The sequence below is a fragment of the Lepidochelys olivacea genome, assembly GCF_965140295.1.
Source record: "Lepidochelys olivacea isolate rLepOli2 genome assembly, chromosome: 23".
Taxonomy (NCBI): domain Eukaryota; kingdom Metazoa; phylum Chordata; order Testudines; family Cheloniidae; genus Lepidochelys; species Lepidochelys olivacea.
In genome coordinates, this window is record NC_140433.1 from 10469947 (window position 1) to 10489748 (window position 19802).

General features: G+C 46.4%; 1 protein-coding gene across 2 annotated transcripts in view; it reads right to left on the reverse strand.

Moving 5' to 3' along the window:
- The window catches only part of TRIM28 (tripartite motif containing 28), a 53553-nt gene that overhangs the window by 18834 nt on the left and 14917 nt on the right, over nucleotides 1-19802 (reverse strand). For both annotated transcript variants that reach the window (XM_084612897.1, XM_084612898.1), the window contains exons 2-4: nucleotides 5615-5727; nucleotides 2911-3043; nucleotides 1949-2084 (exon numbers count right to left, since the gene is read on the reverse strand). In XM_084612897.1, coding sequence (XP_084469023.1) covers nucleotides 1949-2084; nucleotides 2911-3043; nucleotides 5615-5727 — 382 coding nt within the window. The remainder of the gene's footprint in view (nucleotides 1-1948; nucleotides 2085-2910; nucleotides 3044-5614; nucleotides 5728-19802) is intronic.

A 19802-nucleotide genomic window follows, 5' to 3' on the forward strand; every position in this document is an offset into this window, starting at 1 on the left:
TGGAGATGGAAGTGGAGAGGGACACTCAGAGCTGGCCAGGCAGAGAACAGGTGCAGGAGCTGCCAGCAGATCGAGGGACGTGATCATTCCCCTCTATTCGACATTGGTGAGGCCTCATCTGGAGTACTGTGTGCAGTTTTGGGCCCCACACTACAAGAAGGATGTGGAGAAATTGGAGAGAGTCCAGCGAAGGGCAACAAAAATGATTAGGGGTCTGGAACACATGACTTATGAGGAGAGGCTGGGGGAACTGGGATTGTTTCGTCTACGGAAGAGAAGAATGAGGGGGGATTTGATAGCTGCTTTTAACTACCTGAAAGGTGGATCCAAAGAGGATGGATCTAGACTATTCTCAGTGATAGCAGATGACAGGACAAGGAGTAATGGTGTCAAGTTGCAGTGGGGGAGGTTTAGGTTGGATATTAGGAAAAACTTTTTTACTAGGAGGGTGGTGCAACACAGGAATGTGTTACCTAGGGAGCTGGTGGAATCCCCTTCCTTAGAAGTTTTTTAAGGTCAGGCTTGACAAAGCCCTGGCTGGGATGATTTAGTTGGGATTGGTCCTGCTCTGGGCAGGGGGTTGGACTAGATGGCCTCCAGAGGTCCCTTCCAACTCTGTTATTCTATGATTCTATGACCCATGAACCCCTCAATGCCAGCTGGCAAAGGGGTTGCAATGATCTCCTGGTTCTGGTGTTCACATTTTGGCTCACCTAAGTACATCATGGAAAGTCTCAAATGAAAGCCAGGGCCACATTGGTTATTAATGTTGTTGTGAAACACACACACACAATATATATTCTTATTCTGTATCACAGCAGCGAAACAGGTTTCCTGTTTTCCCCCAGAAAAGGGACCTTAATTGACTGCCTCTTGACCAACAAGTAAATTAAGCACTGTAAGCTAAAAACACAGGCAAGCTTACATTGAATCATAGAATATCAGGGTTGGAAGGGACCTCAGGAGGTCATCTAGTCCAACCCCCTCCTCAAGGCAGGGCCAATCCCCAACTAAATAGGCAGTCAACAGGGAAGAATACAGAGCAAGGGAAGGGAACCTCATCTTGAGATACACATCAGAAGGTTTGCTGGACTACATTTGGGGAACAGAAGACAACCCTGGTTGCGGGAAGACAAGATGGGGGAAGTAAGCGAGCACTGTGTTCACTTCCATGAAAACGGACGCCCAGCCCACCTCGGTCAGAATGGACATCTGGGGTGAGATGAACTTTAGACAGGAAGTTAGCAGTCTCTAGAAAGCGTGTTTGTATTTTGCTGGGTGTGTAACCTTGTGTGTTCGTTTCTTCACTATCTCCCGACTCAGATAATAAATTTGTTTTCACTAGAAACATCTCAGGGGTGCAGAACTATGTAAGGCACTGATCCTGAGTTGAATCACATAAGCTGGGGTACCCCTTATTGCATTAAGTGCAAGCGTGTACAGCCCAGAGGAGATTGCTTAGGTGGCTGACAGGCTAGTGGTAACAGAGATGAGGCAGGAGTGTAAAATTACTCAGTTTTGGCTTCTCTGAGAACCATCACAGGGGCCCAGGTGAGAACAGGTCAAGGAACACCAGCCCACAGCACAAACCTACCCACAGCACAAAGTGCTCGTCTAGTTGCCTCAACTCCACCAGCAGCCTGGAGACATGGCAAAGGCCAGCAGTGCCTAGCGGAGAGGTCTGGCACAGCCGACCCAGCCATGCCATCCAGGAGAAAAGATGCACAGGCTAGCAGAGAGGTCTGCTACAGCTGTCCCATCTGGAAGAAAGTACGGCACAGACTGGCAGTGGGTGGCCACATCTCCAGCCCAGTGGGGGAGAGAGCGAGCCTGGCCCAAGCTAGCCACACCATTAGGAACCCAGGCAGAAGTAGGGGCAGCACAACTCTGCTCCAGAACGGACAGGGAAGCTCACAGCAGAGTACAGCCAGCAGGTGTGCATGCTTACTGGTGATCCTTGTGGGCATTGAGCTGGCAGTCCCGACAGGTCAGAGTGTCACAGGTATCACAGAACAGCACCAGGGGCTCATGCTTGTGCACGGAGCAGTAGACTGTGCGCTCACCCTCTTTTGACTTCGAAGGGCCTAGAACAGAATGTGAGCATTACCCTTCTCCTCCAGCCAGAGCCCCAGGGGCACCCCAACCACAGCAGCCAGTCACCAGCCTAGAGTGGCCTGCAGGTCGGGAGTGAGGGACACTGGCAGAGCGGGACAGTGCCGGGGGAAAGGGGGGGAGGAGGAGGAGGATAGACAGACAGGGCTGGGACTGAGGGATAATGGCAGAGCTCTGTATTGGGGTGGATCCAGAAGGGCTGTAGGTCTGGGTTATGGGGCACTGGCAAAGCTGAAGGGGAAGCCTGCTCAGCTGTCATGTGCAACATGCCCGACTACCGCCTGCATGTCCAGATCTGTTTCCCAGATCCCCTCTTCAAGGCTTCCAGTGCTGGCCATGGGCAGCAGAGCCCATGCTGCCAGAAAGTGGGCATTGCCTGGAGCCTCAGACCGAAGTCCTCTCCCTCACCAGTTGGGACCTAGCTTTCTGCCTCTGGAGCCTTGTCTACACGAAAAAGTTGCATTCTGCCCAAAGGGAAGAATTCAAACTGATTCAGTTAAGCAGTACAACCCCAGATGGATGCTCTCATTCCATTTGAAGAGTGGACGGTATCACCCAGAAGAGGTTAAGTTGAACAGAACATAGACAGCACAAACAGGGGTTTGCACTGATTTAGCCAAATTGGTTTAAACCGGCTCTCTTGTGTAGATACCCAAGTGAAGCACTCTGGGTGGGCAAGGAGAAGTGGTTACACTCCATGACCCCAGCCCCCACCCTACCCCTCTTCAAGGGGCAGGTGGTACCAGGCTAGTTCAGCATTCCCCTGCTAGGAGTGGGGCAGGGTGGTGGGGCACTGACCTGTGGATCTGACCGTGTGGTCTTTGGTGTACTTCACCCTCTGGTGGGCTTCCACACACGTCTCGCACAGCGGCTCTGAGCACTCCACACAGTAGCTGGTAGCAGGGGCGTTGTCATCACAGCTGGTGCAGCACTGGGGGACAGGAGAAAGGGTAAGCACCAAGGTACACACCAGCCCCACAACAATCTCAGCCTACTGCCTCAAATTACACCAAGACCTTGTAGAGACAAGCCTAGGCACAGGGCAAGGACAGACACCAGGGCTCATTTTCAAGGGTGTCCAGCGTCCCTGGCTCCCAGTGCAGTTATGGGCACCCGTGGTATTGCACGGAGCAGATGACCCTGGGAGCACAACACTGAGATCCTCCAACTCAGACTGAACAGAAGGAGATGGGCTACAGATGTGCAATAGTCTTAAGGCAGAGAATAAGTTATAGTACAGGCTAGCTCCAAACCTGTCTACACTACATCATTTACAGAGGTGCAGCTGCACCAATGCCACGGTAGTGCTTCTGGTGAAGACACTTTAAGCTCACAGAGCTCTCCCGCATCTGCAAGAGGCTGAGATAGCATGGTCTACACTGGCCCTTAGGTTGGTATAACTTATTTCACTCGGGGATGTGGACATTTGTAGTGTAGACCGCCTAAGAGGGTGACAAGGACTTCATTCAAGCAGACAGGCCTTGTAATGAGACAATTGAACGTGACCTAACTGCAGCCATTGTGTGTGTCCTGCCACCGTTAGTTGAAAGCAAATACACTAGATAGGACTTTGAGAGGCAAGACCAAACAGCTGCATGTTTGCAGTTTTGCTCAACAGAATGGGAGGATGGAACAGAGTTAATGGACTATGAGAATGGAAGGGGGTGTGTGAATAGCCAACCTCGGTTCTGAGTGCCCGACACAAGTTTTATTATGACTAACAATGCTTTGCTGATAAGGGATAATGAGCAATTTACTGAAGCTAGGAGAATTGGTGACCCAATAGGAGTCACTAAGTTATGTGCTTTGTTTAAGTTAGCAGCTATAAAAGATTTAGTAAAAACACTTGAGTAGTTTGAGGGAGCTTTTATTTGAGCAGCAACTACTATCTTCTCCCCAGCAGCTGGACTAGGGTTGCCAACCCTTCAGGATTGTTCTGGAGTCTCCAAGAATTAAAGAGGTCAGGTGATGAAACCTCCAGGAATATGTCCAACCAAAACTGGCAACCCTAAAGCTGGATGGAAGGAGGGACCCCAGAACCCCAGCTATTGATCACTCAAAACCATCTCAGACTTTGGGTAAACTACTTGGGTGTGCTCTAAAACTATTGCTATGGCATGTGTGCACCTGAGACTCAAAAAGGGAGCTTTGGATGAAAGCAGTCGTTTGTCCCCATTGATTTAATCCTGACACCGCCTGGAGAAAACCAATTAAGTTACCACAGTTTTGAGTTCTGAAATCCCTGGGTAATGGCCTGACAACTGCTCCAGAAAACACCTAGGCTATTTACTTTCAAGTTCTGGTTTCCACCACCTGAGGAGCTGGCCAAGCTGAACAAACAGCCTTCGGCTGGATAAAAAGACAGGCCCTCAATGACGGTGCAGACAGGCCCTCAGACGGCAGAGGTCAGGGTAAGACAGGCCTCACCTGAGCTTTTATTTGAGAGACATGTACCTAATGGCTAGTCTACACTGGCAGCACTTTAAGGTGCCTTGTGTGGTCACGGTGCAGCTCTCCCAGCTCTCTAACACCACCACTTCAACAAGGAGCATAGCTCCCAGCACTGGTGCCCTGTCTACTCTGGTGCTTTACAGTGCTGAAACTTACTGCACTCAGGGGGGTGTTTTTTCACACCCCTGAATGAGAAAGTCTCAGCGCTGTAAATTGCCAATGTAGACAGCCTTAAAACAGCGTCTCTTATGCTTTGCTGTGTTCCCACTGCTGTACTTCGTTTTAAAGCGGCCGTTTTCTTTGGGTCACTATTTGCTGCACAAACAGAAGAACCGCAGGCACTGGTCTGTTTGGACCTGCTGGGTAAGCACAGCTGGTACCCAGGGAGACGGGTCTAGGAGTGGGGAAGTCACGGAGATGAGGCCTGAGGTTGGACGCCCGAGGGGATGCTCTCAGATAGGGGACCCAGGGGCAGCTAGACAGGTAACAGTGATTAGCATGACACATGGGTCATCTTAGAAAGAGCAAGTGTCAAAAAATCAAGGCCCAGGACCAAGTCCTGCTGTGACACATCAAGAGTCTTGTCCCATCCCCTCCCTACTCCCGTCTGGTCTATTTATAATTAATCGCTGAGGTCCAAGCTTTACTGTGTCTGCACAGCACAGTAGCACCCATAGGCTCTGCTGTGCTGGGTAACAAACCACCACCTCCGAAAGGGGCCTGACAAAGCACCCATGAATGCACTGCCTGCCCTGGGCAGGGCATACCCTGGGGGTGCCTCAACATCCCCAATACAGCCCCATCCAACCTCAGCAGCCAGGTTCAGCATGGAGCACGGTGTCAGGAAAGGAAGGGCCAGGTGCTCTGCACTGCTTCCTTTTACCAGGAGAACTGAGCTGATCTATGGCAGGAGGGACTGCAAGCCACCCCCATCAAAGCCCAGCCTGCATGGCGAGCTGGGAATAATAGGGTGGGGAGCAGAACTGTATTCTGCTGAGGGGTCAATCAGAGCCCTTCTAGGGAGGAAGGGATAGGAAGGTTACACCCCTACCTGGTTGGCATCCTTGCTGTCTGTGGCTGCCTCCGCCCCGCTGTCTCTCAGGAAGTAGTTCTCCACTATGTCCTTGAGGTAACACTGGTGTTTGCACACAGGGCAGTCCACCACTGCAAGGGAAAAGGAGCAGAAGAGAGCATCATGCACACAGGAAGCAGCAGCAGATATGTAACTAATCCTTGGGGAGCCACCCCAGTGTAGTTAATCCTCCTCCCCGAGAAGCAGGGGGAGAAGCCCTCCTGTCAACATAGTTTTGTCTACACTGGGAGTTTGGTTGATATAACTGTCAGTCACCTCTGAGCGATCTAGTTTTTTTTCAAACACACATCTGTAGACCGGGGCTAAGATACTGAAACTTAGCACCATCTCTGAATGGCCACTGCAGGTATGGACGTGGGATGTAAGGGCTGTCTGGTAGGGTCTCCGCATCATGCACTGAAAATCTTCTGCAGCTGCTCACGCTCCACGAGCGGAACAGTCAGTGGGCTCTCCCCCGTCCAGTTAGGTCCCTCCAGCCTAAAAGCACCACAACATTAGGGGGCCTCCATACTCACCAAACACCAGCCACAGGGACCCTACACATCTTACAGCAAGAGTATGGGGAGATGGAGCCATTTCCCTCCCCCCAAAACAGTCTGCCATGTCAGAGGGCAGTCTGTGCCCACAGCACCTAAGCAGAAGACAGCAGGGGAGCACAATGTGACAGGTAGAGAGGCAAGCTAGCCTCCTTTCAAGTGCCCAGAACTCAGCAGAATTTCCCCCAGTGAGCAGGAAGACCCCACATGTGTCTCTGCCTCCTGGAGGAGCAGCCATTAAAATGGAGAGGTTATAGGGTTATTCATGAGGAACTGGAGAGCTGGTTCTGCCTGGAGTTTGGGCTCATGGAACATCGAGGTGCTTCTGTATTGAGAGCTCTGTTTATTAACTGAAGATCAATCAGCACAGCACAGAAAGTTGACTACATTACCAATCTGGGAAACAGTCTTGCAACTGTTACATCCTCACTGTTGCTCATTTATATTCCCCTTGCTTACAGCGCATTAAATTCCATAACCCATACACACCTTCTCTGATCTCTGCAGAAAACATTCCAGATATTAACAGACCAGAGACATCTACTGAGTGCACAGCACGCTTGGCAAACCTCACAAGAATATACATGATATATTCTGCATGTACAGAACAGGTTACAGCAATTTAATTACTAGTAAGTTTCCACAATGTTTAGCATGAGTACAAAGCATGATCAGCAATTTAGATGCATGGAGGTAAGTAAGCCCGTTTTTAAAACTGCAGAGAAGCACAAAAACCCCCATGTCTACAGTATGCCATTGTTTTCCACAGCATCCATCATCACAGCATCTAAGCACCTGTCGTGTGTTATGAACAGTGTTGACCCGCTTATTGGAATGTTTATGGTACAAAGATGTTTAATATAATGGGGGATGTCAGGAAAAACAAGCAGGAACATGCTAGCTGAACCATACTCCCAAGATGACTTGCATTTATGCAAACAGATTTCCCACAATACAACAGAAACTCTCAACCTCTACCAGGTTTGCAGTCTAAGCAGGTGCTAATCCCTTTTAGCTAGGTGATCCTGCATCTTTCAAGTGGGGGCTGAAAAAACAGCTCTCAACACCTCCACAACACTCCAACGGGCCACCTGGCCAGACCCCTCTGCCTAACAAAGTATTTAAGAGCCATGCTCTTTGCATAGTTAAGTCAGTCACAAGATTCTAATCTCAGCCATTTCCATTGACTGCATCCAAATAGCAGTTTCCACAGTATGCATCCGATGAAGTGAGCTGTAGCTCACGAAAACTCATGCTCAAATAAATTGGTTAGTCTCTAAGGTGCCACAAGTACTCCTTTTCTTATAGCAAGCCAAGTGGCCCAGGCAGGTTTCCATGGGAACATGTAGACATAGCCTAAATGCTCCTGTGCCTGGATCTATAGTATGGGCCACTCCACAACCAACCCCAGCCTGCTACACAGCCAATCCCCCAAGCAGCAGTTCTGCTACTTTGCCTGGGAAAGGCTCCAAGAGTCTAGAGTCTACACATTTCAGCACAGTGCAGGCTTAGCCTGTGTTAAAAGGCACCAAGCTTCAACATTGCACCTTGTCCTATAATGGAAGCTCCTCCACTGAGCAGCATAACTTTCCCCCTTAGGGGAGATGACAGGAAGGCAGTGCCAAGATTATGGAGAAAGTAGTGGCAAGTACTACCCTACAGCAGTGGCACGTCCGTTACAACTATTTTCCAGCCTGTGTGTTATCCTGCTTGGCTCTGCTGCCTAGCCAGCCTGGTGTGGGTGGCTGAATTGGATGCAGAACAAACAGCTCATCTGCCACGATCAACTCAGTAACTGACATGAATCTTATGCCTTGGGAAGTACCCATCCAGAACACTCAGTTCCTAATTTATCTAGGAAAGTGCCCCGATGGGAAAGGACACTGGGAGGAAGAGCCACCAAATAAAGAGATGCTGAAAGACAGTTCTTCCGTGCATTCATGTTGAAACTGAAGGCTACAGGTGCTGTGTAACCCAGCCACAGCAATTGGATTATAGAATATAAGGTATTCTGGCTAATCCTTACCCCATTTTATCTAGCTACCAAGCAGAAGGATAATTTCAGCCTGGTACAGCCTGAGTCGGATGGGCAACTTCCAGGCATCATCACAGCATCTAAGCAAAACAAACAATGCTGTAGCCACCTGGGCATGAGCTGTGGATGTGGCAGCCTTGGAGACGCAGCTCCAGAGAAATTCAGGTGGGAAAAAGGCCTTAAATTCAGTCTCTACATTCTGAAGGGAAGGATTTCTGCTGAGAACAGCAGTAGTCATGCCAACCAGGAACACAAACCCTTCAGAGCGGCCAAAGCACCTGAAGTGGTCATCACTGTGTCCCACAATAGTCATAGCAAGCCAGAAACAGACTGAATGCAGCAATCTGTACAGGATCCTTTGCAAGCAGTGCAACCCAAAAAGCTTCCTTTTCCTTACAAAGTTACATTCAAAAGGGTGGGCAGGTGTTAAACCTGAAACATCTCCCCCAGCATGGACTTGGAAGTTCCCATTTCAAGACACTTCGAACTAAGTACAAAACTAGAGTCTATACACAGGACTTCTGACAAAGCAATTTGATAAGTTTGTCAGCATCCCAGTCCCAAGTCTGGGAGCTAGCTGCCAGTGGTAACATGCCCAACTCCCACTCTGAAACACAGCATTCCACTTTTTAGATTGTTGAGCATGGAACCAAAGCGAGTGCCATTCAGCTTTTCCATGATTTTAGTTTGATTTTTCATATATGTCAGAACCAGTGGAAGTTCTATCCCCTGCTCTTACAAGGAGCTGCCCCTACCTTTGAGTTTACTCTTCAGATCATTAGAGCTTAGGATTGCATGAGGTCTGTGTGTGAAAAGCAAACAAACTCATTAACTTGCTAAAGATTATAACGGCATAAGAGGAATTCAACCGCTCTTTTTAAAACCTGAATCCTCAAACTTGTACAATGCTACATGAGAGTGTTTAGCCCCTAACCAAGTTTGATGCAGTGTTGTTGTAGCCATGTGGGCCCTAGGATGTTGAGACACACAGTGGGTGAGGTAACATCTTTTATTGGACCAACTTCTATGGGTGACACACAAGCTTTGGAGCTTACTGAAGAAGAGCTGTGTAAGCTCATAAGCTTGTCTCACCCACAGAAGTTAGTTCAACAACAGCTATAACCCTCACCCACCTTGGGTCTCCAATAATCACATGAAAGTCAGCCGCCAGTACCACAGCAGCAAGGCTAGCTGCACCCAATCCTTTCATTCATTCAGATTCCAAGGCCAGAAGGAACCTGACACCCCAATATTCCCCACTGTCATGTAATTAGGATAGGTTTTGTATAAAGTATGCCTTGTGAAGTATTCTAAAAGTCTTTATTTGCTTGACATTAATATCTTGGATTGTATGCGCTATTGTTGTATGAAGTTTAGCTGTGTGTGCATTACTGAAACATGTTGTAGGATGAAAACAACCACAAGCAGCCTTTCAGGTACAACAATAAAAAGGCCTAACACTGTCAATGGCTTATTGGAGGAAATGCACACAAGCACAAGGATTACCCTGGGAACTGTGTACCACAGTACTACAGAATGAGAACTGTATGGCCCAAGTCACAGCAAAAGAGCTTTCGAGCAAGTGGGAAGAAGATATAAAAGGGTGGAAATGACATCATGAGGGGACCTCACTCTCCCTGCAACATCACACCTGGAAACACCTGAGGAATAAAGACTGAACAGGGGAAAGTGATGGTCCCAGGCTAAGGGATTGCTAGCCTGTGTATGAAAACCTGAGAAACCCAAGCTGCAAAGCCAAGGCATCTTGTGCCTTAAGAATCTGCCAGCCTGTTTATCACTCAGGTTGAGAATTTGCTAATTCATATCCTACCTCTCTAGTATGTTAAGATCAGTTTGAGGTTGTGTTTATTAACTAGGTAATCTGCTTTCATCTGTTTGCTATTATTTATAATCACTTTAAAAAAACTATCCTTTTGTACTTGAACTTTTGTTTTAATCCAAACCAGTGTGCATTTGACTACAGCTGTCATAAATATAAAAGGGAAGGGAAAACACCTTTAAAATCTGTCCTGGCCAGAGGAAAAACCCTTTCACCTGTAAAAGGTTAAGAAGCTAGGATAACCTTGCTGGCACCTGACCAAAATGACCCAATGAGGAGACAAGATACTTTCAAAAGCTGGGGGAAGGGAGAAACAGCCTCTCTCCATCTGTGTGATGCTTTTTGCCGGAGACACAACAGGAATAGAGTCTTATAATTTAGTAAGTAATCTAGCTAGATATGTATTAGATTCTGATTTCTTTAAATGGCTGAGAAAATAAGCTGTGCTGAATGGAATGGATATTCCTGTTTGTGTCTTTTTGTAACTTAAGGTTTTGCCTAGAGGGATTCTCTATGTTTTGAATCGGATTACCCTGTAAGGCATTTACCATCCTGATTTTACAGAGGTGATTCTTTTTACTTCTATTAAAATTCTTTTAAGAATCTGAATGCTTTTCAATTGTTCTTAAGATCCAAGGGTTTGGGTTTGTGTTCACCTATGCAAATTGGTGAGGATTTTTATCAAACCTTCTCCAAGAAGGGGGGTGTAAGATGTGGGGTGGGGAGGGGAGAAGACGTATCCAAACAGGCTCTTTCCCAGTTATATCCCTGTTAGATGTTTGGTGGTGGCAGCAATAAAGTCCAAGGGCAAAAGGTAAAATAGTTTGTACCTTGGGGAAGTTTTAACCTAAGCTGGTAAAAATAAGCTTAGGAGGTTTTCATGCAGGTCCCCACATCTGTACCTTAGAGTTCAGAGTGGGGAAGGAACCTTGACAAAGGCCTCTAGGGAAAATCTCAGTTTTGTTACTGTAAGTGTGTATGGTCCTCTTCACATTGAGGGAGAGGCAGACCAGGTGTTAAACCCATATACTGGCCAGATTTGAAAGGCAGGACAGTACTGTTCTGGGGCCCTAGACTGGTGGTTAGAGAGCCTGCATGTGACTGCAGCTGGGTGTGTCCCTACCTACATGAATGCTCGTGAAAGTGCAAGCTTGGAGGGCTTTGTAACTTGTCACAGCAGCACAGTGTGAGGGTGGGTCAGAGGGCTCAGTGGTACCCCAGTTTCAGGTGGCACCCCAGGGGGAACCAGTCACAGAACCATTGTGATCATCTAGCCTGACTCCCTGTATGATACCAGACAAAGAACTTCCCCAAAATAATTCCCAGAGCAGATCCTTCTGGCTTCATGCCTTTATCTCCTCTGGAGTGGGATTCCACAATTCTACCGCTCAGTCCCTAGGCCACCACATCCTATACATCAACCATGCTTACCGCAGGTCCAACTGGGCTTGGACATCTGTACTACTTCTATTCTGTACACAGTGAACAGCAGCATCCAGTGAAGAAACATACCAAATGTTCATTTTAATAGCAGGAACTTCAGAGCAAGACTATTAAAAAAAACCCAGCAGCCTTACCCCAAATCCTATTAATCCTGCCATCCTGAACTAGGCAGGCCTAACCTCTTCAGTCACTCCCAGGAGATCCTGCTTGCCAGTCTAGTCTCCTCAAACTTCCCTCCCTCTCCAGTGTGTTGCTTTTTCCAAACTGCTGCAGTCTTTTGGATTTCCCAGGCTTGACATCAAGTGTTTCCTGAGACATGGTTTATCTAGAGCAATTCTTCCCTTGCTGCTTGTTGTTACTGACAATTCCTGCATTAAACTTCCCCCAAACTACACTATGCAGCCTAGGAGCTAACATCAGCACTCCTGGGGACAGCTGCCAAAAGATTATACAAGTTAGAGGATACACTCAGCTACAGGTGTCCAAGTGACTCGACTTCTCTCCTCCAGAAGACCTGTCCCTCCTAAATCCCTCTCAGAAGAGGATGCTGCTCTAGCCCATTAGCAAGACTGTTCCATGGCATGGCTAAGCCAGATGCCAGGACTCTGCTTGTATCTGGAAGTCCCCCTCACTGCAGGGGAAGAGGAGGTCTTGAGGCCCAGCAGCAAATGGGAAAGAGCTGGCTTGAAATGCACTCCCCCTCCTCAGGCCTTAAGCCTTGTCTATAATCAGTGCTGCATCAGTTTGACACTGGTGGTTTTAAACAGATTTACTCACACAAGCCAGCACAGACCATGGTGTAGACACTTAATCCTATTTCAATCAGGCCTGTATTGAGTTAGTTTAAGTAGATCCTGAAGCTAAATCAATATAAATAGGTTTAAATCAGATTAAGAGTACCTATAGTGCTTTAAACCAGTTTAACTAAATTGATTTAGAATCAACCCTTTAGTTAACCAGCAGAACTGTGAATGAAGATAAGGCCTTAGGCCGGCCTTCTACTTACCCCAACAATACCAATTCATTCCAAAACCCAACACAAGGAAGCAGTCACAAAAGCCAGCCCGAAAAGCTGTGTCTGAGTGCTAGAGAGTCAGTGCATTTAACAGATCTTTAGTGCACAAAGCACCTTAAAACAGCCTCCAGCCTCTCAGCAAGAATTCAGTATGTCCCAAGACTCTTCCAGTTTCAACACCACAAAACTATTTCCACCCCTGTAGGTAGCTAGATGAGCACCTATTACCCACTCCAACCTGAAAAAACTGACACTAAGCCAGGCTGAAAACCCATGTAGCATTTAGCTTCCAGACTTTTCCACAAGGAAATGAATCCAAGTAACAGCAGAGTACAGCTCAGGGCATTGATGTAACTGCACTAGAACAAACCCCCTCTCATGCACATGTGCAGCACCAGTGCAACAAGTGACTCAAGCCACAGTAAGCTGCACAGGTGCAAGCCTTTTACACTGATGCACCATGTTTAAATGAAGGGTTTCAACTAGTGCAGTTACAATGGTTCAAAAATAAACCCAGTGCAACAAGCTCTTATATTTAAGTTGCTGTAGGAAACCTGGGGCAACCGACACCAAACCCTAGAAAGAGCCATACATGCAGTGTTCAGTTCGGCTGTCTAGAGCTGGAGGGCTGCACCTCATCTGCAAACTCATTTATACAGATTAATCCACAACTGCAGGTGTTGGTGCCTCTCACTCACAGCTTAGTCAACTCCACCAGCAACTCACCTTATCACCCAGCAGTCATCACCTGGCTGCTGACCTGCTCATCAGCTGACCCCAGGGAGTCACATGACTTGGCAGTTCTTTACCCCTATCCCACAGAGCGCTTACTTTTCCCTGAGTATAGGCATGCCCTAAGTAGTCCAAGCAAAGAAACAGTGCCCAGGCTACATTCGTGGAGTTAAAGCATAGGGAAGGACCTAGGCCAGTGATACTCAGACTGAGGCTCACAAGCTGCAAATGTCTCTTTAATGTGTCTACTGCAGCAATTTACAGCACAACACTGATTTAATTTACAAATGTAAGTTAATAGCAATACTGATCATTTTGCTGTGATCATATATAAATATTTCCCATCATGCTATTTAAATATAAAGTACTATAATAAATGAAACTATTAATTCATACAACTGTGGCTCTTTTGTGTAATGCTAATTTGGCTCCTGAACCACTGAGGTCTGAGAATCAACTGTTCTAGGCTATAATTTAACCATCCAAAATAGATGCCAGGTAACTGTGTCCACACTAATATTAAATGGGATTTTCAATCAAGTTAACACACACACACACCCCTCCCCCCTTTCCTAGTATACACAAGTTTTAAGAGATTCAATCTAGTCAATCACAAGTTACTGGGTTCAAAACCACTGAGAGGTTCTCCAGCCTGTTATGCAAGAGATCAGGCTAAGGCCAATTCTGTACTACAGACCTGTCTCAGTATGTTACTCAGAGGTGTGAAAACTCCACACCTGATTTACGTATTAACCCCATGTAGACAGTAGTATGGCAACAGAACTCCTCCCATTGACAGACCTACCACCTCTCGGGGACACTGATTAAGGGGCTCTCCCCCAATGGCACAGGAGCATATTCATTTAAGCGCTACAACAGCTGATACAGCCTTTTAAGTGTAGACTTGCCCTAAATGACAGTGGTCCTTCCTTTCTGGCCTTGACATTGCCTTTTTGCATCCACATTTAAAATCTAGATGTTCCCTGCTCCATGTGACTCATTTGGTGCTTACACCTAAGTCACTGTGACAGTCTGTACCACTATGTTCACCGGGGTTACAAGACTGAAATTTTGTACAAAGGATGCCTTGAGGTATAATTTGAAAACTCAATTTGCTGATTGTCCTGATAACGTGTGGTAACACTAAAGTTACAATAAAATTCTACTGTATGACATTGCTGAGATGTTCCAAGTTTAAAAACCAGGCACAAACCAGTTCCTCAGAGATAAAAGGCAAACTGAGGCCTCAGGTAGGTGTAAAAAAAAAAATCAAATGGATTATCACCTGGTTAAGCGGCTATTCTTTGGTAGAAAAAAAAGGGCGTGAGCTAGACACCTACATTTTGGCAAAGAAAAAGTGGAGATTCCCAACCCCCCCAGACTTACAGTCTCTCGAACCTCAGCTGGAAATGATTTTCAAAGAAAAAACTAAGAAAAGGGAACAGACACCCCAAAAGATCTCTCCCGTCATCTCTACTCACAGCACTGACAACACCTGAAGGATAAAAAAGTATTACTGGACTAGGGAGGGATCCTGGCAGAAAGGAATTCATACAGTAAGACTGCTAAAACATGTGGTGAGAGACTTTTGCTTTGAAATCACAACTTGGTAAGTTAGATGTTGGTTACAAAGAAAAAAGGTAAAATGCAGCTAATTCTGATTTCTACACCTCATTACTTGTAATCACCAAATCTATTTTCTGTAGTTAAACTTGTTTAATCTAAACCAGTGTGCTTGGACTGAAGTGTTTGGGAAACTCCATTTGGGATAACAAGATTTGTGAATATCATTTTCTATTAAGAAAACGACAGACTTCATATGAGCTTGTGTTGTCCAAGAGAGGGCTGGGTAGTACAAGATACACATTCCTGAGAGGTTTCAGAGTAACAGCCGTGTTAGTCTGTATTCGCAAAAAGAAAAGGAGTACTTGTGGCACCTTAGAGACTAACCAATTTATTAGAGCATAAGCTTTCGTGAGCTACAGTGAGCTGTAGCTCACGAAAGCTTATGCTCTAATAAATTGGTTAGTCTCTAAGGTGCCACAAGTACTCCTTTTCTTTTTACATTCCTGAGAGAAAGTCTGGGACTGGGAATTTGCTGGTGTTGCTCTGCAATGTAATTCAAGAGTGGCTGGCCACAGTATTCAAAGTACAGCTGGGAATCCTTTACATGCTGGAGCCTGAGAGAGCAGACCAGGAGTTGTTACGCTCACAGCACTGTAAAAGGCACGTCAGGTTGGAGAACTATGGGGACACAGCTGTTCAGTCCAGATTTCATTCTAAAATCCAATTGCAACCAATAATTTGGTTCAATACTACTGGTGATCATAACTGCACGCAGGTATTTCATAGCTACATATAAACAAAAATGACAAACCTATGTTCATGTGATTTAAGCAGTGAAAATTTGGATATAAAGTAATTTCATTTTGAATTCAAGGGTCACCCATCAGTTGCAACTCTTAGAGCAATACAGTGGGACTGGGATCCCACAGGTCCTGCTGCCATATGAACAGGAGCAGGTAAAACTCACTTTGTTGTGGTATGGATTGGGTGGACCAAAAAAACCCAGACTGCAATACTTGTGGGAAAACAAAATCTCTCAAATTTATCAAGAGTAGCCTATCAGGGAAACTGCTATTTATTATTTCATGGTTTAAGCAACATTGGTCTTATTTTTGGTGGTAAAAATTGTGCCTGAATTCCATTTATATATAAAATATACTAACCAACCTTTTTGTTTTTTTAGTAGCATTGGGGAAATCTGTTGCGGTATCTAAAGTTTTTGTGGGTGGGAGCAGCATAAAAATGGAAGAAACAATGTAGGAGCGGGTATTGTGGGGTGGGATAGGAGCAGGTTAAAAAAAATAGTTCCCGGGCAGGGCTCTATAAGTGAAGTGTTTTATATGCTGTTCGCAGAGAGTCGAGCAGACAAAGTGAAAAGGGAAGATTCGCAACAGCACGACAACAGTTGTTTGCATGAAATGAGTGGGTCCCATGAAATGAGAGAGAAAAGGTGGGTGAGATAACATCTTTTACTGGACCAACCTCTGTTGGTGAGAGAAGTTTTAGAGCTTACATAGAGCTCTTCTTCAGGTCTAGGAATGGTACTTGGAGTGCCACAGCGAAACACAGAGTGGAACAAATTGTTACACCTCTGCAGTTGTAGGACAGTTAGTGGTTCTCAACCAGGGATGTGTGTACCCCTTGGGGTACATCAACTCATCTAGATAGATGCCTAGTTTTCAACAGGCTACATAAAATATTAGAGAAGTCAGTACAAAGTCTTCTTTATACTTCTCTATATACTATACACTGACAAGTACAATATTTATATTCCAATCCACTTGTTTTATAATTATATGGTAATGAGAAAGTCAGCAATTTTTCAGTAATAGTGTGCTGACAATATCAGAAAGAAAAATACAAAAAGCAAGCAAGTAGTTTTTCAGTGAAGTGAAACTTCGGTGTATGCAAGACTAATCAGACTCCTGAAAGGGGTACTGTAGTCTGGAAAGTTGAGAGCTGCTGGAATAGTGGGTTATAGATTGTTGTACTGAGCCATAAATCCAGAGTCTTTAAGTTCATGATTTTTAGGGTCTAACAAAGTTACAAATTTAAGCTCCCAGGTTTGTCTTCTGAAGGTGTTGTGCGGGTTTTTCCTTTGAGCAGGATACAGATGTTATGCTTGTGGGGAAGTAGGGTATATAGTTGCTCAGTGCCCTAATGTGGATGAGCCCATGCAATGCAAGGGGAGGGGGAGGGGAGATGATCATGAAGGTCTTTGTGGCTTGATAAACCTTGTGGGAGTCACAATGGCTCCACATAGATACACATGGCCAGTTAGGATGAATGACAGACCATTATTGCATTAGTGGACTCCAGAAGTGCCATCACGCTGGTCTCAGGGAAACTAGTGGGGTGGGACCAGCTGTAGCACACCTGTGTGCATGGTGCTATTATCTGACCTTCCCTGTACAAATTGAGGTCCGGGGGAATACCACAAGGGTGACAGCAGAGATGGTTCTGAAACTCCCATATCCAGTCCTTACAAAACGAGACTTCCCAGGGCTTGAAGGCCTACTCCCCAGAGGAGGGTAACAACCCTGGGATTGATACAATCACCCCAGGAACTAGCCCTCTTCTGGTCTTCTGTGAATTAGCCCAGGACTTGTTCTCTACACCTGGGAAGCCCTGGAAGACTAGGCGAGAAAGGAGGCCAGACAAGATGATGGGAACCAAGATTTTGGTCCAGAACCAAAAGGCTACACTTGTAGGGAAGAAAGTGTGTCCAGCTGGAAGGGGAACGATGCAGAGGGTTGATGAGCCAGAAGCTGGACCCAGTTCCACAGAGACCAACCCTTAGAGGGAAGCAGAAGTAGGTCCCTTTGAGTTTGGGCATACTGAAGCCTCATTTGAGAATTTTGGGCAGGATCAGGCCAATGATCTGCTATATGATAATAGATAAAAAGGGACCTATTATATAGAGTAGTTCAAATGCAAGCGCAAAAAGTGGAGCAACTCTTGGTACCTCGAAGGCACCACCAAAGGGCAGTGTTGGACCTAGATCACAGTCATTTGTATGGAGTACACCTAGGGATAGATAAGACCCTCCATCAAATCCTACAGATGTTCGTTTGGCCAGGAGTTTATATGGAGGTCCGACAATATTGTGCCTCCTGCCAGAGTGCCAATTACATGACCCAACCATGCTTAAGGGTCCCTTTAGTACCTCTGCCAATTATTGAAGTCCCATTGGAGAGGATAGTCATGAACCTACTGAAGCCCTGGCAAGACAGAGGTTCATCTGATAACACTGGAGATGCTACCCCAAGAAAATAAACATCAAGGACAGGTAAGAATATCCCCTGAATTGACCCCTGAACAACGAGCAGAAGGTATCAATATGATTGAACAGAACCCCAATGTGTTCTCAGAGAAGCCAAGCAGGATCACAGAAGTTGATCATCATATCATCACAGATCTTGGAGTAAAGGTGAACGTTAAGCCCTACCGGATCCCTGCGGCAAGAAGAGAAGATCAGGACTAAAGTTAGGAGAATGTTAGAGTTAGGAGTCATTGAGGAATCCCATACTCAATGGTCCAAGTCCAACCATCCTCGTACCTAAATGAGATGGCAGCATGAGGTTCTGCAATGACTTCAGAAAATTAAACAAGGTGTCCCAGTTCGATACCTCGGGCAGACAAGCTAATCGACTAATTGGAAAAGGCCGATTTTTGTCCACCCTTGACCTGACCAAAGGTTATTGGCAAATCCCTCTGGCCAAGGAAGCCAAAGAGAAGACTGCATTTTCTACACCAGAAGGATTGTACCAATACACGGTCCTCCTCCCTTTTGGGCTACATGGGGCTCCTGCAACCTTCCAGCGGCTCACGGATAACCTGTTGCATCCACATGGCAAGTATGTGGCTGCTTACCTGGATGATGTTATCATGCATAGCCCAGATTGGGAGACGCACCTAGAAAAGGTGGAAGCAGTACTGGATACCCTGAGGAAGGCAGGTCTCACTGTGAATCCCTCCAAATGTGCAATAGGGCTAGCAGAAGCCAAATACATCAGGTACATTGTGGGGAGGGGTGTAGTGAAGCTCCAACTGAACAAGTTAGAGGCGATAGAAAGTTGGCCCAACTGATCCAGAAGAAACAGCTCAGAGCATTCCTGGGGATAACTGGGTACTGTAGATGATTCATTCCCTATTTTGCTACCAGAGCATACCTATTGATGGATCTGATAAAAGCTCAGGGCCCGGACATAGCGAAATGCACCGGCGCAGCTGAAGCACCTTTTACAGACCTGAGGACCACCCTCTGCAGTAACTCAGTACTAGCAGCCCCAGACTTTAAGAGTTTATACTGCAAACCGATGCCGCCGAGGTAGGGTTGGGAGCTGTGCTTTCTCAAATGGTAGGAGAGGAAGGACACACAATCCTATTCCTCAGTAGGAAACTCCTGCCTATAGAACAAAAGTATACTGTGGTAGAGAAAGAATGCCTTGCGGTAAAGTAGGCCGTGGAAACCCTCCATTACAACCTTCTCTGACAGAGGTTTACCCTCATCACTGATCATGCCCCCCTGAAATAGATGCATGGAACAAAGAAAAATGCAAGGGTAACGAGATGGTTCCAGTTATTAGAACCCTTCCACTTCAGAAGGGAACAGGTCAGGGACCAGACATGGCAACACTGATGGCCTGTCAAGGGTGTACTATTTTTCAACCTAAGTAGCCCAACCCCATGGTGTTGAGCAGGAAGGGAGGATGTGACAAAGTCAGGCCAGATGGCTGCAAGAGGGTCCTGGAAGGCGGATATATTAGCCCTAGAATGTTAAAGGCAGGGCTTTGGAGCAGAGTCCGGACCTGGAGCAGCTCCAGAGCAGTGGAGCTGTGGGTTTTTGCCTGGAGCTGGAGTGGAGCCAGAGCACAGCTCCAAAGCCCTGGTTAAAGGCCCTTTTTCCTACAAGCTGAGAAGAGGTTATGGCAGGTCAATTAAGGACACCTGAATCCAATTAAGGGCTGCCTGAGGCC